At 54.9% G+C, this 26,362-nt stretch overlaps 1 protein-coding gene across 1 annotated transcript; it reads left to right on the forward strand.

Moving 5' to 3' along the window:
• Nucleotides 1-185: 185 nt before the first annotated feature.
• RBPMS2 (RNA binding protein, mRNA processing factor 2) lies at nt 186-24,508 on the forward strand. The gene is made up of 8 exons (XM_054565290.1): nt 186-534; nt 14,768-14,845; nt 15,400-15,438; nt 16,104-16,166; nt 16,459-16,609; nt 17,118-17,269; nt 23,085-23,154; nt 23,406-24,508. The coding sequence occupies exons 1-7, from the start codon at nt 454-456 to the stop codon at nt 23,145-23,147; spliced, it is 627 nt and encodes a 208-aa protein (XP_054421265.1). The 5' UTR covers nt 186-453; the 3' UTR covers nt 23,148-23,154; nt 23,406-24,508.
• The last annotated feature ends 1,854 nt before the right edge of the window (nt 24,509-26,362 follow it).

A 26,362-nucleotide genomic window follows, 5' to 3' on the forward strand; every position in this document is an offset into this window, starting at 1 on the left:
GGCTGCGCGTTCCCCCGGAGACCGCGAGGAGGGCGGGGGGCTGGCCCGGCCCCAGCTGAGGCCGGTTCCGGCCCCCGCCCCCCGCCACCGCCCGGCGCCCGCCCCCTCCCCCGGCGCCCGCCCCCCGCCGCCGCCGCCGCCGCCGCCGCGGGCGCACTCGGCGGTCGCAGTGAAAAGGCGGAGGCGGCGGCCGCTCCGGCTCGGCTCCGGTTCCCAGTGCCACCCCCGCCGCACCCCCTCCCCTCCTCCCGCACCCGCCAAACTTGATGTGACCCCAGACCGACGCGGCGGCCACCCCTCTCACCGCCCCGCGCGCCCCCCACCGCCACCCCGCCCCGCACCCCCGGAGCGCACCGCTCACCGCGCCCCCTCCCACCTCCTCGCCGGGGCCCGGCGCCGCGCTCGCCCTCCGCATTCCCTTCCTCTCGCCACCCCCGCCCCACCCCCCGCACCATGAGCAACCTGAAGCCGGACGACGAGCACAGCACCAGCACCGGCACGGGCTCGGGCTCCGGCGGCACCCTGGAGGAGGAGGTGGGTCTGCGGCCCCGGGACTTGTCGGGTGAAGTGCACGCGGAGGTGGGCGGGGGAGAGGGCGCGCGGGGCCGGTCTGGCTATCGCTCCCGGAGCTTTTCCGCCGCTGCCCTTCGGCCCGGGAGGAGCAGCCGGTGTCCGGCGGGCGGGGGCGGACGGCCTGGACTGCCCCGCCGGGCGGGCATTGTCTCCCCGCCCTCCCGGGCTTGGGGCGGGCCGCCCCACGCCTGCTGCCCGCGCGTCCCTCGTTCCCCACTCGGCCCGGCTCGCTGCCCCCTTCGCAGGCGCTTCTCCCGCGTGGCCGGGACTCCCGCCTCGGCTGCGAGGAACTGAGGGATTAGCACGGCGGGTGGGCGGGCGGCCCAGTCCTGTGCCCTCTCCACCCTGACCCCTCCCCGTGACCTTGGAGGCCCGGGCCAGCCGCCCGGCACCTTGATTCACTCTAGCTGTAGTTGTGGCGGTTGGACGGGCTTCCCTCACATGCCCAAAACCTGGGCTTTGGCAGAGGTCAGCTGGCAATTAATTGAGTTGGGAAGGAGATGTCCAAAGACACTTCCCGGTTCTCCCTCCTTCGGTTTTGCCCTGACAGTCAAGCTAGGACCCCAGACCTGGCCCGGGTGGGATTCCTCAAGTAGAGGCGACATTATCTTGTCCACCGACCCTGTGCTAAGACGTGGGAGTGTGAGGCGGCTTCGTGGAATCTCCAGCAGCTGGGTGGTTCATGGGATGGCGAAAGCGAGGAGGACGTGTGGGGGGTGAAGTGGTGGATGCAGCTACCAGTGAATGGAGACCAGAACCTGGGCGGGCAGAGACAAAAACTGGTGTAGAAAGGGTATGTGGTTTGCAGCTCCCTCGAAGGGCCTCCGTCCTCTGCTGTGTCACGCCAGGGCTGAGAGACCCTTCCTGCCCCGCCCTGGCGTGCTCTTGCCCAGGAAACCAAGGGCCAGTTATCCACCATGAGTTCCTTTCCCCTGGGTTTGGGGGAGAAACCACAGAGCCCCTTGGTGGGGGCCGGTGGTGCCACCCCCCGCCCCACTCCAGTGGCGCTGCTGGCCATGCTATGGGTTTGGTGCAGCATGGCGGCCGCGGCCCCACTGCTGGGCTGGGCTGGGCTCCTCACAGTGGGAGGGATGGTGGGAGGGTCACACTGCCAGCTCCCACTCTTAGCAATTCAGAGGCCTGCTGCCAGCCCCTGTCCACCAATAGCATGACATCTGAGAATCTAGGTCTAGATTCTGCTTTTGGGGGGTTAGGGGAAGAAAGGAAGGAACACCAACTCTTCACCCTGAAGGGTGACAAGGGAGGGCCTGATGTCTGTCCGCTAGTGTAGTGTGGGCTCTAGTGTGGTGGCCGTGTTTTAGCTCCTGAAGGTCTTGTCCTCCTTGATGCCCACGGGTCCGTGGCTTTGGGGACTTTCACTCTCTCCTCATTCTTACCTGGTGGTTCAGAATCTGCCCCTGAGAGTTGGGGAGGGTGACAGGGTTGCTGATGTGTGTGGGTTCTCTGCTTAGCCTCCTTTGAGCTGACATCGAGGGAGACGGGCTGTCTCCTGTGAAGCCGGACAATGCCCCAGATACCACTTCAGCTAGAGGGTTCACTGTAGCAGGGACCTCACACTGCCCAGGAGGCTGGCCTTACCCTCAGACCCACCACTTTGAAGTGGGAAGGGTGAACCATGTGGCCAGGCTAGCCTTGGAGAAAACATTTCAGGTATTGGTCACTTTTTCTAAGGGCCTTTTCTGAGAGAGAGGGCAGAATCCTCAAGAAGTGGAGTCCTTGCTACTCCTTGGGGGTGGAGGTGACCACCACATGGTAGTGGTTCAGGGAGTCGGTGCAGCTGGTGTTGGCGGGGCCCTGCGCTCGGGTCGAAAACTAAGGGCTCTGGCGTTCTCCTGGAGCTGCGTGTCTGCTCTGGTCTGGTAAGCACAGTGTTGGCTCCCTCCCCTGCTTAGCTGTCTGAACAGTGGTCCAAGAGCTCTCTTGCTGAGGTTCCATCTTGGATTGGTGATCTGAGCTGGAACTGGAGTCCTTCCTTCCCTTTAGCTTAGATGCCCTTAAGCTGTTAGCTCTGCAACCCTTAGAGCCACCCTCTGGAGAATCTGCATTAGCAGTGGTGGTTTATTCTCACACCTGACCTAGGCTGGCTCTTCCCAGTTGACTCTCGGATATTAACCAAAGCAACCCTAGAAAACCCAAGGAATCCTACTTGTCCACCATAAGATCTCAATTCCAAAAGGTGTTAGATCACTGGAGAAAGGGGTGTATTTTTTTTTATGGTTCCAGGATGGGGTTTCAGTGGGGCTGCTTGTCTTTTTATAGCCTTGACTCTTGACAACTGCTTTGTTTGTATAGCCTGGACTCTCCCTGCTTGCCTACTCAAGGGGGCTTCGTTCACGTCAGAATCATTAGGTTCTTTTTCCAGGCCAGGGTCAGGAATATAGGTAAAGATCACAGACTGGGAGGTGAGAAGGATTTGCTAGGAAGCGATGGAATGTTAAATACATGGTAGATAAAATACAGGGGTATCAGCAAGTGATACAGGGGTGCTGCTGAGAAATTAGAGGTCAGCCCTCCCTGAGATGTGCCTGAATAGGAGGTTGCTAGGCCTGTGGGGGTGGAAAAGGCATTTCAAGAAGAGAGAATAGCAGGTATAAAAGTGAGGGTTGATTGTGGAATCACATGGCTTGTTTGCGAAACTACCAGAAGTTTGCTATGTTGTAGCGTTATTGGGGAGTATATTAGGGCCATGCAATCTTAGGGGGAAATTGGCATTTTTCAGCCACTTGGGAAGGTGTGTTAGAAGTGCTGATGCCCTTTGAAAGCTAAGGGGGGCTATGAGGACTTAAGGGGAGGGTCTGCAGGGGAAGAGCTAAGTGTTGGTGCCAAAATAGAGGCTATACCCTTCCCCAGGCGGGTCACGTCTGGTGCCTGGGCTCTAGAAAGTGAAGTAATGCAGCACCTGAACCCTGCTCAGGGCAGGCTGGCCTCCGATGCTGCCCAGCCTCAGACCCGAGCACGTCCTGTTGTAGTGATTCTTGAGGAATGGCTAGGTAGTACAGTGTTTCTGCGGAGGAGTGCGTGTGGTTTGAAGACATTTCTGTTTTGAAAATGGAGACTTGACTTGCATAGTGGAAGGTAATACTAAGTTATAGTAATTACTCATTGGGGTCCCCTAAGGGGAGGGAAGCATTTGGAATCTTGGGATGGGGGTTGAGTTTCCATGAGTTAAAGTTTTATGTCAGCTTGATGGTAAACCATAGACAGGGATTAATGGCAACTAAAGGGGTGACAGTTTGACTTGAGAGTCTTGGTTCCTTGCTGGTCTCCCACCCCCATCTTTGCTTGTTCCTTGTGTTCACTACAGCTGGGTCGAGGCCTGGTTCCCCTGGGCCCAGCATGTGTCCCCTAGGAACCAGCCACGTCCCTGGTGCCTGGTAGGACAGGCTGGGTTAGCACTCTCAGATGAGTATGAAGGAATTCTGGGGCCCAGCGTGCGACCTGGGCACCCCTTTCCCTTTTTTTTTCTCTGTCATCATAAAGGTTTGACAGAATCTGGGACTTCTTCGTACTGTCTTCAGGCTTTTACTGGTTTAAAGGAAGGGGCACGTCTGTGCTTCTGGCTTTTACTTGGACACGGGGCCCAGGCAGGTGGGTTCGGGCAGATTCCGGTAAGTCAGGCTCCTCTCCTTCCTGGGTGGTGTTGCGGTTGTGTCCCATCTGCTCAGATAACCTGTGGGAGAGGCTGTCCTAATAATAGTAGGTCCATATATAGTATTTGTGCCAGGCATTGCTCTAAGCACTTTGCCATTTGAACTCCTTCAACTCTTACCGCTGCCCTATGAGTTACTTACATCATTATCATCATAAATGAGGAGCAGACACAGAGGTCAGATAACCTTCATGCGGCTAGTGAGTGGGTAGGTTGGGATTTGAATCCAGAGTTTGCTCTCCACCACATTGTACCTGTGGTTCTGTTTTGTATTAGGGTTTTTGGTGAGTCTTGGCGGCAGGGGGAGAAAAACATCCTGCAACTAAAGTTTTTGAAGTCCCAATTTGGGGGATGCCAGGGTCTCAAGGGAAGCTCAGACAGTCCCTTTGTTCTGATGGCATCCCAGCATAGCGTGAGGGGCGCTGTCCGTCCCTGCCGGAGAAGCATTTTATCTCAGGTATTGTTTAGAATTGCCAGTCTCGTGGTGATAATTTTTATTTTTTCTGTTCTGTACACACAGTTCCCCCCTTGGCCCTGCCCTGGGGCTGGCCACCCTCACACACCTTAACTGAAGTGCTTTGGGCACCTTAACTAGAGAAACCGTGCTTGCCCTTAAGTGACCACCTGTCATTTTGGGGGGCCATTCTCTTGGATCTCCTTATCTCCTCCTTCCCTGCACACAGACAGCCAGGCTAGTTTGCCCCAGTAAGAGCAGGCTTCTAACTCATTCAGCACTTGGACATCTGACTTCTCATCCCCATCCTCAGTGGGCAGCTGGTAACTACTGTAAACAGAGGCAAGACAGGAGCGTGTAGGATGCTGAGCCTCTGCTCTCATGCTTCCCACTGGACCTCCAGGCAAGCCTGGGAGGTGGCCGAGAGGAGAAGCCCTTCCTGCCTGTCCTGGCTCCTGGTCAGAGGCCACCTGCCTCTTGTTATTCAGAGCTGAGCAAGTTCCTTTGCCACCCCCGGACCATGGCTGCCTCAGATGGGTCCTCACGTCCCTGGCGAAGCCATGAGGTGGTGGGGCAGAGCCCGTGACTACTCCAGAAACCATGCTGCTGGGAGGTGGGAACTGCAGGCAGCCCACGAAGCCTCACCTGCCAGGGCCCTGTCTGGCTCCCCAGGGACCAGTACTGACTCCTTCTTCTCTGCTCCTCCCTCTCTTCCATCCTTGGATGGAAAGAATAAGGTTGCGTCAAAGATGTGCCAAGGCTAGGCGGGTGGCAGTATTATTGTTGGGTCCTCCCTGCCTGACGAGTCAGTCCACCGGTGGATCCATCTCTGCTGGGGGGCTCTGGAGTATGGCAAGGGATGGGTGTAGTGGGAGAGTCTTCCTAGGCCCATCTGCCATGGCCCTTGGTCGTTTATGACTGACTAAGCAGAACTTCGTGGCTGTCACAGGTCATCCAGACCACCTGTGTAGTTCCGAACAGGATTTGGACACCCAGGGAGAAGGGGTAGGGCCTGACCTGGACCAGGCCATGAGATAAATGTCTGCAGCACCTAGCTCCTCTTGGAAATAGCCAACCTCCCCGTCCCCACGTGGGCCTTGGGCTTTTACTGGGGTCTCCCAGGGTCAGGAGAGGTTACTGGAATAGGAGCTGGGACCATTCTTGAGAACCTTCGTTGCTGCGAAGGCTGTGAGGCACTTCTGCGTAGACTAGGCCCTGTTCTTGATGGAGAGTTGTGGCCATGTCCCGGCACAGCTGGGGATGGAGGGACCTTAATGTGCTTGTGACAGGGGAGCTCCCATCCCTGAACAGAGACCCTCCTCCAACAAGAGCATTACATTAGGAAATGTCTCTTGTCATGCGTCATCAGCCTCAGTCAGACAACGGGCAGTGTGTTAGTGCGGTGTGTCGCCAGCGCAGTGTGTTCACGCTGAAATAGCATCATGAGGTTCAAGGCTTGGAGGTATTGGTTTTGGAGCTGGGAGAGGGCGTAAGATGCCCCTAGGCCAAAGCTTTGAATTTGGGGTGGTGTGTGGCAGCGGTGACGGCTGCAGCCCTTGCCAGGTACGGGGACAAGCAGTAGATCTGCATTGGCTGGCCACACAGTGCCAGGAAGGATGAGAGGTGTGTGTCACGGCAGAGGAGGGGAGGGAGCCTTGCAGGGGGGCTCCCGAGGGGGCCCTGGGAGCCTGCCACTTTGGGTTGCTTCTGAAAGCCTCGGGCCATGTCTGGAAGCAAACGGAAAGCAGGCGCTTGGCCATAGCACGAAGCCTGTAGCGCAGTTCACGCTGTCTGGTCTGGTTCCCCAGATGAGGTGCGGGCTGGTGCTCACAGCAGGCTTTGACCAGGTGTCCTCCCAAAACGGTAAGCCTGACCCTGGGGTTAGAAGTAGATTGGGGTGTGGGGTCTGAAGCCTTCTCACTGAATACTTTATACATGCCAGCACCCCCGCCCCCGCAAAAGAATAAAATTTAAAAAGAAAGAAAAAGAAAAATGTACATGCCAGCCCTGTCGCTCTCTTTAGAGAACTTGGTTCCCCACCTCTATACACACAGAGTCAAAGTCTTGGGCATATTGCAGGCTATGGGGGAAGAACCCCAACTTCGCAGGCAACTTGGACTTGATTCCTCGCTCTGCCACTGGCTGGCCAGGCACCTCATTCCTGAGCTCGCTCCCCGTCTGTGAAATGGGCCAGTACCCCTCTTGCCTGCCACCTCAGAGGACTGCCGGGCTCACGTGCCAATGATAAGAATGAAGAAACTAGAAACCACGAAGTGGAGCCCAGCAGGGTCCTGAGAGTCATGCCCTGATGATGAGTGTGATTTGGGGCAGGAATTATAGCGGGGGCAAGCAGAGCCCTGGAGCAGACCCTAAGCCTGGGACTTCACACTGGATTAGACTAGCATGGCACTGCTGGCATCCTGGCCTGGGAGCTGAGCAGCCCAGAGCGCCTCGAAGGAAGCAAGGGAAGTGCTGGGGTTCTGGGAGGATGTGCGTCTCCGTTCCCATCCACTGCCTGGCTGTGTCTGCTTGCTCTTTATTCCTATGTCCTTGTTCAGCCCTTATAAGTCCTGGGTCTGCAGGCCATGTCGCCACATTCCATCCACCTCTCGTCAAGTGGCCTCACTCAGAGGGACTTCTTTCCCCCTGGGAGGGGTAAGAGCGACCTGCTGGTGCCAAGCCTAAGCATGGGACCCAAGCAGAATCCAGCCCCCACCCCACCCGCTACATACACACACAGAAGAAAAGCGCTGGCTGCTGAGACCTCTGCATGGGGCGGGCAGGCCCGCTCTGAGCGTTCTGTCAGGCGGCCCCAGCGTGGCCCCAGCAAAGACCCTCTCAAACCCCCAGGCCCAGCTTGGCCCAGGGCCTGGCGTCTGACTTCTGCTGTCCAGCCCTATTGTTCTCTAGCCCCTTCTTCACCACTTCCTTTGTCTTCTTGTGGGCAGGAGGAAAGTGTTAACTCAGAGCAGATAGAGGCCACCTTCTCCTGCTTCCTTGGCATCTTAGAAGGTGGGGTGCGAAGGACCCTAAGACTAGTCCACCCTCTGTTTATCACTGAGGCAGTGCGGGGGGCGGCCATGAAGCTACCTGCCTGGCTAGCCTGGGACTTCAACCCAAGCTCCCCGACAGTTGGTTTGAGGCTCTTTTTCTTTTGTGTCCATATCTGGTCAGCAGTTGTTTGCTGAGCAGGAGGCTGAACCCGAGTCCCCTGTCTTGGTTCTCAATGGGGTATCTTTCCCTTGGAGAAACCAGATCAGAGCTAGGTGTGATGATGGCTGGTACAGGTTTAAAAAGAGTCTTCAGTACCTCTCTATCAGGAAAGCCATAAGCTATATGTAATACAAGCTGCAGCTCATGAACCTCTGTGGAATGGCTGGGCGGGGGGCAGGGTGGCCTGGGCTTAGGCTTCCTTGGGCTGCGTGTGCTCAGCTGTCCTGCCCAAGGTGTGCAAGGGTCCCTGCTTGAGCCTCCCACCTCCCCTAGCCCGCGGGGCACAAGGCTACACCCAGTTGCCTATACCTCCTTATAACTCTGTTTGGGATTAACTGTGGAGTCATCCCGCGGGACCCCCAGTCAGCCCTGTGTGAGGGGCGGTTTCTGCCCTCCTAGCTCAGGAGTTGAAGGCCACCTACCTATTCCTGGGTGCCCAAGGCTGACCCCACTGGAGTCTGAGTGGGTTGGTGCTGTAAGATCATGGTCTGCAAAAGAGCTTTGACTTGTGAGCACCTGGGGACACTGGGTCTGCTTCTGACGTGCTCGGTGACCACAAGCAACTTGCTGGACCCCGGGGGCCTTGGTTTCCTCATCTAAAAATAAGGTTTCTTCCAGCTCAAATATTCTGCATTTCAGTTGCTGCTGAGGGCTGGGAGCTGGGGAAGGATGTGGGAGGGGCTTATGAGAGGCTTGTTTTTCCCTTTTTGGATTCCACCCCCCTTCCTAAGTGGTGTTTTCCATCCAGATGACACCGGGAGAGCTCACGCTAACCAGCCAGTAGGCGGGATTCGAAGCAAGCGCATTACTTGAACATTTTGATGGAGTGGACAGTTGAAAGAGTTTTTCCTTTCCAGGCTGAATTCTAACTTTCAAGATGCTCAAGGATTGCTGTAAAGAATCAGTTTTCAAATACCATCTTTACCTCTTTGGTAAAATGTTTCTGTTGCCCTGAGTCACGTTTCCCGAGTGTGTCTTTCCTGGAATCTCCGCCTCGTAAGGCAGGGATTTTGAAGGCAAAAGACTCTGACGTCTGGGGCAGAGTGTTCTTGGTGGGCTTGTGGGATTTATTTGGGAGTGGGGTGGGGGAAGAGCGGGGAGTGGCCCGGACGTTTTCCTGCCTCAGCAAGTTGTAGAGAAGGTTCATCCTCGGAGCAGGTGGACCCTGAAGTCCAGGCTGCTGTCTTGGAGATTACCAGGCGGGGGTAGGGAGAAGGCTGTGGTTGTCCTTCAGAGTCAAAGGATAAGAGGGTCTAATATTCACAGGCATACCACTGCTTTTGAAAGCTGTGTTTACGCTTTCTCTCCCTAATAAAAGCTAGTTCTTACGAAGCCTGTTCTCTGGGCCCCTGCTTTTGCCCTTAACCGAGACAGCGAGTGTTTAATGCCCAGTATGAAGGAGGTCTTTTGTGGCGAGAGGTTGGGACATGTTAGAGCACAGAGCCCTCAGCATCTGGCCCGTCCCTCCTCTTGTAGAGGGGGGCACACACCTGGTGGGAGCAGAGTGGCCAGATCCCAGCCTGGCCTCCGACTGAGTGTGGGGTCCCCTTCACTGGGGAAGGAGGGGGCTCTGTGGCCCCCACCAACCCCACCCAGGGGCTTTGCTTGGGTGCTTACCTCTGTGTAGAACACTCCCCTCCCCTCAATTCCTGCATGGCCCCCTGTGAGCTGGGCCTGTGTATGCCCTGGGGAGGAGGGAGACCTGAACAGCCACTATTGAGGAAGCTGGCCTGGCTTAGGGACCCCTGAATGACAGCTCTGCCTGTTGGGGTGTCCAGAGCTAAGAGAGATGCGCCCTGGACTGACCGGTAGAAATCGATCAATGTCCTATGTGAAAGCTTTTTCCACAGAAGCCTGAATTTATGCAATGAGGCTGATGGTGCCTTGGGTGTCCCTGTCACCTTGTTCCTGAAGACTTTTGTTTGAGTTTGTTTTTTTCTGAAGGTCTTTACACAGATTGCAGTTTGTCTGGTAGAACATCACGAACAGAGAGATGAGTAAGCTTGCCAGAGCCCCTTCTTCCTACTTCCCTTTACCCTGTAAAAGGTGAGCTCTTACCTCTGGGCCGGGAGGGCTGCAGAGAGGAGAGGAAGACCCGCACGATGGCCTGCAGCTCCCCTTGCTATCACAAAGGAAAGGACTGGACAGCCTCGGGAGCCGGCGTCCTCTCGTCTTTTCCTTTTCTCTCGTTGGGATTAGAAAGTATGGTTGAGAGGCTCCTCTTAAACCTTTCTTACGGGAGGAGGGTGCGGACTGCCCCTTCCTGTGCCTTTCAGGTACTGCCCTTCTTGGCCCCTCCCCTGGAGCCCTGGGAGTGAGATTCAGGGGCCCCAGTGGACGAGGTGAGAAGTGGCCAAGAGGTGGCTGGGAACGCTTAGGCACTTTAGGTCCAGCACTGGCTGCAAGGGAAGGAGCCCGGGAGCACGCAGCAAAGACCTAGAGAACCCCAGGAAGTCTGCCAGCCAGTGACGGCCTGTGGGCTTTGCAGAAGGGGCCGGGCCTCCTGCCACCCCCTTGCTCCCAGAGGAAGACTGGCAGCAGGACTCGCGCCTAAGGAAAGAGCTGCCTCAGGAGCCCCCAGAGCCTTGATGTTCGGGGGACTCAGTTGTGCCAAAAGGCCAGCTGGTTCCCGCAGGCAGGGCTGAGTCTGTTCTCGCGCCATGAAGGCCACACAGCCACGACTGTGATGTCTTGTGTGGTGGGGCACCTCTCTGGGCCAAGTTCTTTGTTGTACTGAATTTGGTGCTCCAGTAGATTCCATCAGAAAGAGCTATTTCTCACCATGTTTCTTCTGTTGACTTCTCTGAATTCTCCCTCCATCCACTCTCCATTTCTCCCCCAATATCCACTCCACCCCATTCCAGACTATCTTCCAATTGTACAAAGGGCATGGCTGTGGTCTAGCACCATCTGCTCATACTTGCTGTTGAAGGTGGTCCTTGTGGTTTTCCACGTTTCAGGACGGGAAAGAAAATAATCCCTTGGGTTGTGTGGCTACTTCTGGAGAAAGGATGAGTGTATGGAAGGAGAAAGGCCAGGTAAACGAGCTTGGTGACTGCTAGCAGCCTGGGATTGTGGGAACTAACTACCCCTTGTGCTCCCTTCAGATACTGAAAACATTTTTGTGGTGAGTTCTTAGAATAAATTTGTGGAATAGGCAGGACGTGGGTTCTTTGGTCGATATTTCCATCTTGGCGTCAACCAGCTGTCGGAGTCTGCACCCACCTCTTTAATGAGCGTTGGGCCCTATTGCCAGGAGACTGGCACCAGCAAGTGGCATGAGGAGGTGGTCTCCAATGCTGGCCTGAGACACAGAACTAGCTGGCCAGGCCTTGGAGGAGTAACTGCATGTCCCTGTCCCTGCAGAGGTCCTAACTGTGCTATCAGTTTGCTTTGTCACCTTCCTGTTCTGAGCCTCAGTTTTCTCATCTGTAAAATGAGGTGCCTTTCCCTCAGATATTACTTCCCTGGGAGAGGAAAAAAGAATCCAATGACCAGCTAAGATCATCTCACCCAAATTACCAGCCCCAGACTGACCCAGAACCGGCCTGGCCTCGCTAGGCATGTATAGTGAATGGCTCATGGTACCTGATAGGTGAGGTTTTCATGCAGGTAACTGCTGTGATTATAGGAGCCCTAAGTGTATGCACATTTTGTTGAACCTCCTATGTGCCAGGTATGGATGGAGTAAGGGGCCATCCTGGAGGTAGGTGGTATCCATGTTGTGCAGATAAAAACAGATTCCAAGACATGAGGCATCTTCCACCATGCCACGCCTAAAGCTGGGGTGCACACTGTGGCCTAACTAAAGCCGGTTGTCTTTCCCATTTATGGCATTACTGTCTGCCGCGCTGAGCCATGTCTGCCTTGGGCTGGGAGTTTCTTTGGGAGGACTAAGGTGCACAGAGACATTGGATGTCCAAATGCTGAAGCCTGGTGCTAGCTGCTCTAGGGATTATGAAAGTTTTTGATACTCAGCTCCCTTCTCTTGGGATTTTATAGAGTTTAGGTGAGGGATAAGCTCAGATGGGTAGAAACGATGTGAGGGATCCAAAGAGCCCTGTAGGACTTCAGCTGCGTTTGGTGCCTCTGGAGCTTCTTGGGGACCCAGAGGAGACAGGGCCACATGGGACCAAAGGGAGCTGGAAGCACAAAGGTAGGTGGGTAGGCTCTAGAACCTCCTGTCCTTTCAGCGTGTAGCTGAGCAGCCTGCTGCGCTCCTGCTTCCCTCTACCCTGGTTTGATGGTTTCTTCTTGTTCTGCCCCCATCCCTCCAGCTTTGCTGTCATCCTAAACAAGTGCCTAAGGAAGGGACTGGCTGCTGAATGGCTGGTGGCAGCACTTTACCCACACACGAGGCTAACAAGGCCACCCAAGTGCCATTCAGTCTGTGTCCACAGCTGGGTGGATTGCTGGTGGAGCATGTGACTGAGTCAGGGTGCCTGGGTCCTACCCAGCCCTGCTCCTTGGTGAACTAAGCTGCATGAGCCCTTTTTGGGCCTCAGTTTCCCTGCCTGCACAGAGGCTCGGTTGTCATCTGCCAGGGTTGCTAGGTTCAAGTAAGAACCAGAGAGAATAGTCAGGCCAAGTTTCCTGTGACTTAATCTCCCAGACTTTGATCCCAGCAAAGGGTCTGTGACCTGGTGGACAGGGAACCACCACCTAATCCATAACTGCTTTGGCCTCAGTTTGTTTCCTGAGAGGTGGACAGGGACAGGACGGGAACGATGTTGTAGCCTTTTGAGCACTTCAGAACTTGAAAGATAGAAACCAGAAGAAGAGGCTAGGAACATCTGGTCCAGAGGGAAGGCTGGAAACAAGGATCTGAGCTGGGAGTGAGGGAAAGATCCCCTATACTCCCCCCTCCCCCACCCAAACAGGAAACTTTGTGCTGAGAACTGGCTATTTAAGGGGGCCTCTAGGGAGGTCTGGCTAGAAAGGGAGCCATTTGAGGAAGGGTTTAAAATTAGCCAGGGTGAAAGGGTGGCCCCTGGGAAGAACTGGGGGCAGAAGCTTCTATGGGGCAGCTCTGGCTCTGCATCTACCACGTGCCACCATCGCAGGGAGGAGGGAGGGGTAGTGGTCCAGGTCCACCCAGTGCGGCCCTGGCCGGCTTGCACCCTTTCAGCCCATCCTCTGAGGGTGGGCTGGGTGCCTGAGTCCTGGCACCCAGAAGCAAGTATCGTTTCTGCCAGTCCAGATGAGTGCCAGGTCTGCTGCCTTTAAAGAAAAGCTATGTGACCCAAGCAAGCCACGTCCATGTAGGGAATCACATGGAAATTAAAGGACCTTCCATCAAACGGCAGAGGGTGTCGGGGGTGGTTGCCCTCTGGAGTCCAGGGGCCCGACTGAGCCCACCCTGGAGCCTTGGCTGTCCAGTTTCTCCCAGGTGCTTCTGGGAGCAGGGCTGTGAAGTGCACAGGACCATCACCAGGGCCTGGGAGCTGAGACATGGCTGGTAAGGGAAAGGCATGATTAAAGGGGAATGATGTGCCCTAAATGGCAAGGGTATGCTTCCTGGCAAAACTGCATGTGAGTAAAGAAGCTTGTTCTTACCCTTTTTTAATTTTTTTATCAGGCAAAGGCTGGCAGTCATTCTTGTTGGGGTGGGGGCCGTGACACTGGTTACCAGCGGCTGGTTTCCTTAGCCATTCCTGGCTCTGATGTCGAGATGCATGTGTATGTGTGCTTCTTGGGTGTAACTTTGCCTGGCTGCCCCAGGTTCCTGATTCAAGCCATTGTCTCTAAAAAAGGCTGTTGTCTGGGTCCCACAGGCTGTTGTGCAGTTCAGGAAGTCAGGTTTGGCTGGAGTCACAGGATGGACATCTGGTGTCTAGACCTGGCTTCACCGCCAACTTGTGACCATGTTGAGGGCAAGGCTCATGGCTTACGGCATCATCTGCCTCACTTGAAGCTGGCAAGATCCTACTCATTCTTCAAAACCCAGCATAATTGTTCCACCTCTGACTCCTTAGCCAGGTCTCTTATTCTGGAACACTTAGTACCAGCACCATACTAGGAGCTGGGCATGGAGGCAAGAATAGAACACATTCCCTGCCATTGAAGAGCTTAAATCAGAAGCAGCAGGCAGTGGTGTGAAGGTGGTGGGCCCTTTGTTGAATCGCTCCAGGGAGTGGTGTAGGATCTGTGTTCCACTTATGTCTTTGCCTCTTCCTTGGACCAGACAGAGCCGCTCAACCTGGGGTCCATGGGTATCTGCTGAAAAATATATACATTTTACCTTGTGCATTTCATGGAGGGAGGGTGGTAAGACACCATAGTTTGCCTTGGGTATCAGAGGGGTCCCTGACCTGTGCACTTATTAAATAGGTCTCTCTCTCGCACGCGCGTGCTCTGTTCAACAGTGGACAGTCTTTCTTTTTCTTTTGAAAGATTTTATTTTTTTATTCATTTGTTTTTAGAGAGGGGAAGGGAGAGAAATATCAATGTATGGGAGATATATCAATCGGTTGTCTCTCGTACACCCCCAACTAGGGACCTGGCCGCAACGCAGGTATGTGCCCTGATGAGGAATCGAACCAGTGACCTTTCAGTTCTCAGGCCGGCACTCAATCCACTGAGCCACACCAGCCAGGGCAATGGCAGTGGTGCTGAGCAGGTGCTTGCTCAGCGATACCTGCATGATGAGCCAAGAGGAAGGAAGGCACACGGAAAGGACTTTGAAAAGTTAAATGCTAAAAAACTGAGTGTTCATTTGTCTCAGCCTCTCAAGGAGGCCCAGGAAATAGCGAATTCCTCCCTTAACTCTGGAAGGATCCAGTTTCTTCCTGGCGGGAGGGCTGTCATCCCTGTCCTTCTGTCAGTCTGGCCCTGACCACTGTGGTCTCTGTCCCCAGGTCCGGACACTGTTCGTCAGTGGCCTCCCTGTGGACATTAAACCCAGAGAACTCTACCTGCTTTTCAGGCCGTTCAAGGTGAGTCCGGGCCCAGCCACCCACAGGCAGAGCCTAGGATGGAGGTGAAGCATCAGGAATGAATCTCTGACCTGGATTGGGCAGCTGGAAGACGTAGGGCAGTGTATCAAAAACTGGGATCACAGACTGACTCTGTCCTGGTGCTGTTAATTCGTACGTTACTTTCTGTTGATTGCTTACCTCCTCCCAGCCTCTGTTTCCGTATCTATAAAGTGGAGACATGGAGAATCTCCGTGGATTTTGCTGTATAAGTAATCTTTGAGATTCGGTGTAGCCTTTTCAATTTGCAGATGAGAAAATATAAAAAGGTAAACTCTGTGTGTCTGGATTGCAAGTTAGTGGAGCAAAGAGGAATTTACACATGAAATGATGGCTGCTGTGGCATAATGCCCGCCATGCGCTACTCCATGTGATTCAGGATGCAGCGTGGAGGGCAGAGTGGGTCGACTTTGGGGGGAGAAGAATGTGAGTAGGAAAGAAAGATGGGGTGATGTCAGGGGTGGCTGGGACAGCACAGCATAACCTTCCTGGTTAACGCCTACCTCTCTCTGCAGGGGTACGAAGGGTCCCTGATCAAGCTCACATCGCGACAGGTAATTTCTCTACAAGGTTTTTCTTCTTCTTAGTCCAGCCCAACTGCCAAGCTTGGAACTAAGTCTGTTGCCTTTTCTTCAGTCTTGAGGCATTTTTGGCAGCTCAGACCTGCTCCCTGTGTTCTTTTTCTGTCCTGCGCTGATGAAAGTGGCCCAGGTTCCTTCTTACCAGTTGGCTCCTGGTCCTCCCTCTCTTGACTCTTGAGAAGCCACAGCCTGGCTCCAAGACTGAGGACCACAGAAGGGGTGACTGGGGGCCATTTGGGGTCTGGACCGAACTGTGACAAAACGAAGTTGGAGAAATGTCAACCTGTTCGCCCTTAATTGAATCTGGAACCTCCCCATGCACTCGATATATTGGAGCCCCCTTACTTCCTGGAGAAAACATGGAACTTACTCTTAATTACCTGCATGCATTAAAAAGAAAAAAGTCTTTTACTGAGAGGGCATTGCTCAGCACAGTGGGTGAAGCCCCACTGGCGTAATTTCCCGCAGCATGGTACCTGGAGGGAGACTGCTGGTGCCCGGGAATCTTCCATCCGGCCGAGCATAGGAAGGAAATGGGCAAGAGTGGCTTTGTGTTATTTTGGGGGTTTTTTGTTTGTTTTTGGAGGGGAAGATGGAACATTGGGAGAGATGCAAGGATGTTCTCTTTTTCCTTCTAGCCTGTCGGTTTTGTGATCTTTGACAGCCGGGCAGGAGCAGAAGCAGCCAAGAATGCATTGAATGTGAGTAGATGAAGAACAGGTCTTCGTCTGACCCATAGATCCCGTCCCCAGGCAACAGGTGTCCTTGTTCTGTCTCCTGCAAACCCTCCCCCACTCCATACCCAAGGAGAGGCCTGAGAGATGTACCTTATTTCCCAGCTGCCTTGGGGCAGGGTCCTTGACTGTGCTGTCTTGGCCCCATGTGGACAAGTCTTGCAGGCAAGCTCATTTCTGGGGTCCTCCTGTGCCCACTGCGGTGGACGGTCTGAGTTCTAGAAAGTAAAGTCTTTCCCCTTTTTTCCTTCTGATATAGGGTATTCGCTTTGATCCAGAGAACCCACAGACCCTGAGGCTAGAGTTTGCCAAAGCCAACACCAAGATGGCCAAGAACAAGCTAATGGCTACACCAAACCCCACCAGCGCTCACCCTGCCCTAGGAGCACACTTCATCGCCCGGGACCCCTGTGAGTGGCACTCAGAGAGCCGCAGTCTGCTGCCCTTGCACTAGGCCTGAGCTGGGGGCCCCAGTGGTGTTTAATACAGGGGGCAGACATGGAGATTCTCAATTGAGGGAATCAGTCTGCATGCACACCCGCCTTGTGAGGAGGCTCTTTGCATCTACAGCCACCTGTCTCTATGGGTCCCACACTTCGTCCTGCCCTGCAGCCTTTGCTGGACCTCAAGACAGACTGAGCCCCTGAGCCATCAGCCTTGCCCAACTTCCCTGAAGCCTTCTCTGATTTCTCTTGGTTAAGATGGACAGCAGCCCAGCTGAGCTTCCCAAAGCAGACAGGATGCTCACCATGCCAGGCCAAGCTAACACAGCTTCTTTCTCTGGTCTCAGGGAGAGTCTGGCCTGAGTGGGGACCTTATGCCTCGACCATAGTCCTGGGTCCCCTTCTCTGTTTGCAGTGGAGTGGCAGGAGGGAAGACCAGTGTTCTGACCATGGGGACTGTTGTCTCCCTTTGTAGATGACCTGATGGGGACTGCTCTGATCCCCACGTCCCCAGAGGCCTGGGCCCCCTACCCTCTGTACACCACAGAGCTGACCCCAGCCATCTCACATGCTGCATTCACCTACCCAGCTGCCACTGCCGCCGCCGCCGCCGCCCTGCATGCTCAGGTAAGCTTCCCTCTTGGGGAAAAGCAGGAAGGGGGAGGATGAAGGCTCTAAGTGGCCCAGACTTTGTACCCCCCCGGCCTCAAGACCGCACATGCCTCCAGAGCTGCAGCAGAACTGCTGCCTTCCGTGCCAGTGCCTTGAGGACTTGGGCTCTGACAGAGAGGAAGGAGGGTATAAGCCGTGAGGCCGCAGCGAGGATTCAAGTCAGGTCCTGAGAGAGACCCAGCCGTGGTTCCACCACCCCCTGAACGCCCGCGGCACCGTGCTGTGTGCTGCCTTGTGGCGACAGAACCACGACTCACCTCCCAAGCTGAGTGTGGTTTCCAGAGCCCGGTGGCCTATTTCTGCCTCCTTCTGTCTTTGTGAACTTGAGGAAACTCTTAAAGATTTCAGCGCCTTGATTTTTTTTAGTCACGTGGGAAAAGAGAATAATAACATCTGCCTCAGGGTTGTGAGATTTAAATGCTAATACGTGAGAGGTGCTGGGACTGTTGTACTTGGGACAAGCATCCTGGGTGCTCAGTGAGTGTTCCTGTTCTCATGGAGCCTGGACGCTCTTGCCTGTGCACGGGCCAGAAGGAGGGTGCACGTACTTCCAGGGGAGAGTCAGGGATGGGGAGCTGGGCCAGGGGGGCTCTCTGCTCATTGGGTGCCGTGCCAGGTGCTGGCGAGGCAGACAAGCAGGTGGGCGGATACCGGCCCGTTCCAGCGAGGCACGGACAGGAATGCCAGCTGTATGGCCAGGGCACTGCCAGGTAGCATAGGGAGCAGAGGGGCAGTGGTGAGCCCACCTCGGCCTCTGATCGGTGGGCAGGAGTGACCTGGCCAGGGCGTCCGGTGCTGGGGGCAGGGGGGTCGGGAGAACACAGAGGCTGCTTGGGCTCGGCCAGGGTAGTCGAAGGGGATGAAGAGGAAAAGGAAATGAGAAGCCAGGAAGGAAGAGATCACAGGACTGGAAGCTGCGGTGGGAGGAGTCAGCTGCTCTGGCCAAGGGCTAAGTTCCTCTCTATCTCCATCCTCTGGAGGCCTTAGTGACGGCTGGGTTGCCCAGTTCCAGGGTGGAAGGTTGGGATTCGGGGCTGCTCTCCTAGTACACCATTTCCCCTGGCAGGGCAGTTCCTCCGGCCATGGCCACTTTAGATTGAGCCAAGGGCAAAAGATGTTAAACTGGGCTCTGTTTCCCAGCTGCACAGCACAGACAGCTGGGAAACTGATCAAGGTAGGAAAGTGGTAAAGATGTTCCCCTAGAGGGAAATGTTTGGTATTTACCACAAACCGGGTTCTGTGGTGGGCATAGAGCAGGTAACCGGGAGCGCTGTCCCTGTCATCTCTGACGGCTCCCAGCCACGCGGGGAGTTTAACTGCTGGGGTCCTCGCCTCTCATCCCAGCTTTGCCACCAGTTAGCTACCTGATCTTTGGTAAGTGGCTTCACCTCTGGGCCTCTGTGTCCTCCTCTGTAAAATGAGAGGGTTAGACCAGATCAGGTGAAAGGTTCTGCCTCATCTGCTCTGGGATGCTAGACTGTGATACTGACGCGGCAGAGGTTGGGAGCCAGACAGTTCGTGTGTCAAATTAATAAGGAGAGGCACCTCTGCCCCTCTCAGGGTGGCCCCCTGGCTGGTTGGGAGTGGGGGGCTGCTGCCTGCCCCTGAGGGCTCCGTGCCCTCCTGCTGTCTTCCGTTCCAGCCTTCTCTCACGCTCCCCTCACCTTGCGATTGGCCAAGTCAAGCCCAGCGGCCTCAGTCCAAATCCTGGCTCTCTTTCAACAGCCGTGTGACCTTGGGCAAGTTACTTAACCTCCCTGTGTCCAATTTCCTTGTGGAATGGTGATAGTTAAACCTACCTTACAGGCTTTTTCAGAGGGAATAGCATGGCTATTACTTAATCTCATTGTCTAGTGTCCTCCCGTGGACCCCTCTGAGGCTGGAGGCCTCATCGTGCCTGAATTCCTGTCTTCTGGTCTCCCAGAGAAGGGGATGGAGGCCACCTCAAAGGGTAGTGGCATTTTTGGAGAGGGAGACTTGTGACAAGACATCGGTCCAGGTAGTAATTAATTCTGTCCTTGCTCCTTGCTGTCTGGAAAGCCATGTCCTTAACAGTAAAACATGCTGTTAGGACTGAATGCAGTAATAGGCATAAAAGCATTTTCCGAGTAGTAGCATTTTTTCTTTTCCTTTTGAGAGCCCCTTCCTGCCTCTTTCATAGTGCTTCCCCAGAAGTAGGGGCTGAAAATCCTTAAATAAAGGAATTGGGCAGTGTTCGTCCTAAGGGGATTGTTCTGAACCTGGAGGAGCAACAAAACTGAGTTTTTCTGTGCCTGGGGACAAGGAGACAGCTAAGAGACAAGAGGGAATGAAAAGCAGTCCTTCCTTTCCCTAGCCACATGGGCTTCCCCTGCCTGCATGCCCTTTGCCAGTAGCTCAGCCTGAACCACAAGGGCCCGGACCTGCAGGAAGGGCCGGGGAGATGGTTCATCCCACTCTGTCTTGGCACAAGGCCATCTTGCACAACCTTCTGGTCCTCTTGATAGAATCTTCTCCTTTAAGAGGGTGAGACATGCAAGAGGTCTGGATGGCAGAGGCACACTGGCATCTGACACATATAGATAGTAGCTTAAAAGCAGGGGTTCTCCATGCCCCCGTGTGTTCCAGGGTCCTCCCAGACTGGACTTTGTCTTCCATTTCATCTGAGGTCTCTCACTGTGGCTCCCTGTTCCCGCCGCACCTCCATCCTTGAACTGGCTCAGCCACTTACTGATGACCTTAAAGTTCCATGAGCTCCCTCACCTCTGCTTTCTTATCTGTATAATGGAATGGTAATAGCATCGACTTCATAGGGGTTTATAAGGATTAAAGGAACTTAATACATGAAAACTACTTAAAATAGCACTTGGTATATGTTAAGTATTTCATAAGCATTAGCTATCAGAGGTCTGCATTTATGGGGAAAAAAGAATAGGCAGGGTTGTTGGTGTTTTTTCTTTTTACCCTTTGGTTTATCATGCTGCTCCCCAGAAAGTTGCTACTTGTAGTCCTTAGACTTGGTAGGTACTTGATACAGGTGTGTAAATAAATCTATATATAGGAATTTACAAAATCTATATATAGGAATACACACTTAATCATTTTAAAACTTAAATGTCAGGACACTATTCCACACCAGTAAATGTAGATGTACGCTTTAGATGCCTGGCCAGCCCACCACTGTGTGTGTCCAGTTGCCTGTAGAGGGTAAGTAGGTTGTTTACACCATTTTTCGCCACTGACGGACCGTACAGCAGCGGACGCCCTTGCTCACACCTCTCTGGGCACCTGACCCGCTTGTTTTCCTTATCGTGGATTCCTAGAACTGTTCATAAGGTCAAAGTGCAGACTTGGTTACTGGGTTAAGTAAGAATGGGTATTACTTTAATGGACTTTCTGATGAGCGAGTTTCCTGCGTTTATAGGCTGTTTATATTTCTTCTCATGTGAATTCATTCCTTTGCCCACTTGACTTCCTGGCATATCTTCTCAGTCCCAAGAGGTGAGCAAGGACTGAGGTCGTGCCCACTTCTGTTTAGATGATGGTCCTCTCGGAGCCTGGTTCATTCTAGTTACCCTGGGGCTCATCCCTGAGGGAGGACCTCTCAGAACCCCAAATGCCTTGTGTGGATAACCAGCAGGCCTGGAAGGTCTGTCATTCTGAGCTTGGACAGGAATGGACCTCTGAGAGGACCCGGACCACCGGCCTAAACTAAGTGTCTGAGGGAAGCAGAAATGCAGCCCCAATGCAGGGCAGCGGCTGCTTTGAGCTCAGAAATGGGATCTTTCCTCTGCTTCCTCCCCGAGAAGGCAGCCGATTCATCTCAGGCTGTGGGGAAGCTGCTGCTTAGGGGGCAGGAGTCCAGTGCTTGTGGAAAGGGTGCGGCTCTCTGAGGGACCCCTTCAGCAGCTGCTGGAGGCCTTGGCTTCCCCAGCGGGGAAGAAAGCGAGTGGGAGGCCTCCATTGTCCTTCCCACTCTCATCCAGCCTCGTGGTCTCCTCCTCCTGTAGCCCTGCAGGGCACCCAGCTCGGCAGGCATTTCTTGCTAGGGGCCACTCCAGCCGGAGGCTGGGTGGAGTGCGGTGGTTGAACCGCGCCCCCCCCGCCGCCAGGGCATTCCCGGAGCTGGACCTCAGGCTTATCTGTAGCAGTGGTGCTGGTTTCCTTGTCCTTCAGCTTCTAGCATCCAGCTGAGCTTCCAGCTAAGAGGGCACCAATGGCCCAGCAAAGGGGAGGGGAGGCCTCTTCCCACCCAGCTGTCAGCTAGGAAGGATGGGAACCCCCTCCAGATGTTTAGGAGGCAGGAAAGAAGATCAGCTTAAAGGCTAAAAGAGGCTCTTGACCCTTTCTGTGTGGTGTGGGGCTTAATCAAGATAGTTCTAGCAGCCAGGGGCCAACTGTATCTTGGTGGCAGCAGTGCCATGTGCTTGGAGCCCAGAGAAGACCCTGGCATTGGTCAGGTGACCTGAGACTTTGCTCTGGTATGTTAGATTCTAAGTGTCCTGGCTTCTTAAGGTGAACATCCCCTGACTTCCGCTGAGCGTGTGGTGGACAGAGTTCTGCGCTGTGCAAAAACAGCAGCTAGCATTTGGAGGGGGCACAGGAGCAAGTTCTCAGGAAGCTTCCTTCAGCCCCCAAGTGGCGTCATTACTCAATAATCACTTCTGCTTCCCCAGAAGGCAGGGATCTGAGGTGGCCAAGTGGGTAACGGGGTCTGACGGCGTCCCCTTCAAGGGACTTGTCTGTGTGCCCCGCTGCTACTTGTTTCTGCATTGGCTCTCGTGTGCCGTCCCTTCCTTTCCTAAGGTCCCTCGGCTCCCGTCTCTGGGCGACCTTCCCCTCACCCAGGGTCCCGTGATGCTCTGCCCCGCCCCCACCCAGGCAGCTGTGGGTCGGTCTGCGGCAGATGTGCTGCCTGTAGCCAGGACAGGTGGCCTTCCTTGCAGTCTTGGCTTGGCCCCCAGCACAGCTTAACTCCCAGAAGGCTGGTCCATGTGTAAGTGGGTGCTTGTCGTTTCCGGACCAGTTTCTGGGAATCCTGCTTTGGGGCTCCTGTTCTGTGGGACCTTCTGGAAAGAGCTGGTATTCTGTAGCCGACAGACCCCCTACTCGAGGGCTCAGCTGGTAGCTTATAAATCTCTAGACTTCGGAAGGTTAAAATGGAGGGAAAATAGGGATAGCGGAGTGGAAACTGGGAAGACACAGCATCAGGGTCTCGTCTTTGGCCTATTTACAGACTTGTACAAGGACAGGACCCACGTCTGGAGTCCGGCCCTTTGGAGACCACACTGAGTTTGCTTTATAACGTGTTTTTGCATTCTGTCATGCTGATCCTTGTGCCTGCCCGTGACGTAATCATCTCTAGCCTGTAGCTGGATGAGGACTTCGAGACTCAAAGAAGTTGAGCAGGATATTGGGTTCCTTCTCCTACTGTTGGGGACTCTGCACTCTCCCCATAAAGGAAATAGTGAAGGGCAGATTGTGGCACCAAGTGCCCCTGGCTGCCAAGGCACCGGGTCCAACCTGGCACATTCCATTCGGGTTTAGTGGAGGGCAAAACACTGTCTCCATGCTCTCATTTGAACCTTCACCCTGCGGAGGAGGCCAGTCAGGTGGCCCTCTCCCATTTTCAGGATGAAGAAACTGATGCCTGGAGGTGAGTGACTGGTCCAACATCGGCCCATCAGGGACAGAAGCAGGACTCCAAGGGGACACAGAAGGCCATGTGTACAGGGCTCCCCTATCGAGGGAAGACTACACAGGTAGCTCCTGACGTTGGCTTCTCTTGCAGGTGCGCTGGTACCCTTCCTCTGATACCACCCAGCAAGGATGGAAATATCGTCAGTTCTGTTAGTTCTTCAGTAAGTGTTGGCCCAGGACAAGCGTCCTAGACCCAGGCCTGCTGCAGGGCCCTGGTTCCCCCGCACTGAGTCTGAGAGCCAGCCGATGCGCGGCTCCCTGAGGTTGTGCACTGGGCACTCCGGCCGGCGTCACCGCCTTCTCCTCCCCCCCTTCATCCACCCCCTGCCATCGGGCTGCTCACCAAGGGAAGGCCGGGGCTCAGCTCCAGTCCCACACCTCTGCTCACGGCCACCTCTCTCCCCTCCCGCAGGTCTAGTTACCACAGCTTGAAGCCCCCACCCCGCTGGGGAGGAAGCTGCCCTGAGCTTCCACTGCCCCCAGGCGGCCTGGGGAGAGCTGCTGCTTCCCTCCAAAGACTGTGAATTTTAAGCCTGACTCAGTGGACTGCTTCCTGTTTCCTTTCTCTCCTCTTCCTCAGCCCTGCCCTGCCCCAGAGCCCTTCTCCAAGGCCTCACGGGAGGATTCAGGGGCCTCCTCCCTGGGACACCCAGACCCGGCTCGGGGGCCTCACGGGGACCGAGCAAGGCCCAACCTCTGCTCCAGACTTGCTTCTGTAGCTTCACCTCAGAGAAATGAGGCATTTGATTTTGCATGTTTTCTGGCATGAATTAAGACACTTAGACTTGTGTATATGTGAGTGTACAGTTTGTTCTCACATTGTCACCATAGCAACAGGTCCTGGCCTTTAATGGTTCATCGTTCCTGGTCCCTCTCTCCACGCCCCTCCCCTGCACCCACCCCGCCTCAGTGAGGCCCAAGCCCTGCGGCCAGTTCCACCCGGCACTTCCCGCCACCCCACACGCTTCCAGGCTGAACAGCAATGACCACCCAACCAAGATGGAGTGTTTTCCTTTCAGACCAGGGTCCTCCGCTTCCTCCTCAGATGGGCCAGCAGCTGTTCAGAACATCCCGTCTCTGCCCATTTTGCTTGCCTTTCCACAGCGCACCCACCCTGCCATTGCTCCTCATTCTTTCCAAACTTCGAAACCAACCAAAAAGTGAAAGTATTTTTGTACCCTGTGTAACAAAATATTTATGCATCATAAAGGATTTTTCATGTGTGTGTGCAATTAATTATTGAAGAGACCTTGTTCGCCCTGTCAGATAAGTTTAATGTTTAGTTTGAGGCATGAAGAAGAAAACGATTTCCATTCTCCAGCTATGAGCCTTTGTGTCAGGCGTTAGTTTAAGAAAAATGAAGGGAAAATTGTGCAATTTTTTTGTTTCGTGAGCACGTCGGTGCTTTGCCTTTGGCCGCAGCTGTGGCTGTCTTGCCATTTTCAGACTTGGGAGACGAGGTGGCTGTTGTAATTGCTGATCCTGTGAGAATGTGAAACTGGATGATAGATGAAATGCAAAATAAAAAAAAATCATCCAAAGTAACTGCTCTCTGACCTTTGCTTCCACGGGATGCAGACGGCTGTTGGGAGGCCATGACTCGAGGACAGATGTTGAGAGTTCAGCGGGGGAGGAAGTGAGGTGGCTCAGGGCCTGAGCGCTCTTGTAGCCTCTCCCTCCTCCCCTCTTTTGTGTCAGGAAATTTGAAGGGGAAGCGATCTGCCAAGGGCTGTAAGTCGTCGGGATGGGGCAGGGATATGTCAGCCCACCCTGTGTCTGAGTCATTCACCTCATTTTCCGAGCCCCAAGGATGGAGCCAGAGGTTCTGCGCACCCACAGGGAGCCCGCAGAGCGAGCCTTCATTCGCTCCAGGCGCCATCTTCTGCTGGCCTGACCCTGCGTGGCCTGTGTAGTTCTGAGGACCCCTCGTAGGGGAGGGCTGTGGTCTGGGAGGTGGGGTTCCTCTGTGCGGTGCTCTTTGGTGTGTGTCTTGTGGGGCTGTGATAGAGGCGAGAGGACCCAGCAGTCCTGCACAGAGACAGTTAAGCTCATCGGCCCTTTTGAGCCCCCAGCTGCAGCTCTGAGTCCTTAGAGGAGGTTTTGCTGGGACCAGAGCACACGGGCATGGCATGGAGGTCAGGGGAATAGGGTGGTGCCAAGACCCCGGGCCGCCCTGGACCCCCTCGGAACACCTGCTGCTGGTCCTGCTTCTTCCCCTTGGTGATTCGGGGCCTCAGTTTCCGCCTCAGTGATATGGTCTGCAATCCTTTCCAGCTCCTGGAGGGTCGGAAGGTTGACCTGATGACTCTGCTGTTCTCTTTTCTGTCCCGTCCCCCTCCCCCATGTTTTCACTGCTTGACGCAGAAGGTGTGCCTAGCCAGGGAGGGCGGCAGAGGCCCCAGAGCTGCCCTGCCACTGGGGCTGGCCCTGGTCACCGCCTCACCTACACTCTTGTGTGATTTCTGTGTCCCTCTCCACTCCCTGCCTCACCCCTTCTCCGGAACCCCAGGCCTGCACCGAGTGACATGGGTCTATGGTGTTCTGCTGGTGACTGTCAGCTGTCCAAGGCCTAGGGCGACATTTGCTGCCCCAGCGGGTACCTGCATGTGAAGAGAGGACACAGCACCCCCAGGTGCTCCAAGGGCTCTGGCCCTGTGCGTAAATGGGTTTCGAGTGGTGGGTTATCTGGACACTTGAGGGAGGCTCTGGGAGGAGGGGACGTGCTGGCTGTGTTCATGCCAGCAAGTGGAGGAGGGGGTGGTGTGGTGCTTTCATGTCTTGTACTCCCCACCTCAATGCCGTATCTGGGTCGGCTGGGCACTTGCCAAGCAAGCCAGGCCTGGCCAGCCTGCATCCCCCCTGGTGCTGGTGGGGAAGCTGTTCTGAGCCCCACACCCCCACCCGGGGCCAGGGCGGTAACTGACCTACTTTAGCTGTGTCAGGAACCACTGGGTCTTCCTGAGGTGATGAATTATTTAGTTGGGTGCTTGGGCCTTTCTGAGAGGGGCTAAGAAAGCTACTCCATAATTTAAAGGCCCCTGCTCCTCAGGCTTCCCTGGGGGGCTCCTTCACGCTTTACTGAGCAGGCCTGAGGCTTGGGTCTGAGAGGAGGAGCCGGGGAGGGGAGCGAGGCCCTGAAGCCGTTCCCAGAGGGGGCTTTCCAGCTGGCCTGGGGCCTCCACAGAAGGGCCTTCGTGGACAGTCCTGTTTGGACTGAACTGGAGTTGACAAGCCTCAGATAGTTACAGGGCTTCCTGGCAAGGACACAGGAAGGCTGGGATCAGAAGCAGCCAGGTCCTGACTCCCCATCCCGAGCTCGTTCCAGAAAGCACCCTGTAATTGGGTTGGCCAAAAAGGTCTTCAGTTTTT

The sequence above is a fragment of the Pteronotus mesoamericanus genome, unplaced genomic scaffold (assembly GCF_021234165.1).
Source record: "Pteronotus mesoamericanus isolate MK-2021 breed Mesoamerican mustached bat unplaced genomic scaffold, CSHL_Meso_final contig_164, whole genome shotgun sequence".
In the NCBI taxonomy this organism is placed as follows: domain Eukaryota; kingdom Metazoa; phylum Chordata; class Mammalia; order Chiroptera; family Mormoopidae; genus Pteronotus; species Pteronotus mesoamericanus.

Excerpts from the sequence above, each read along its gene's own strand:
- RBPMS2 (XM_054565290.1), top strand. The coding sequence starts at position 454 with ATGAGCAACCTGAAGCCGGACGACGAGCACAGCACCAGCACCGGCACG. Across the intron at positions 16,610-17,117 it reads CTTCATCGCCCGGGACCCCT|ATGACCTGATGGGGACTGCT; the intron begins GTGAGTGGCACT and ends CTCCCTTTGTAG. Across the intron at positions 17,270-23,084 it reads CCGCCGCCCTGCATGCTCAG|GTGCGCTGGTACCCTTCCTC; the intron begins GTAAGCTTCCCT and ends CTTCTCTTGCAG.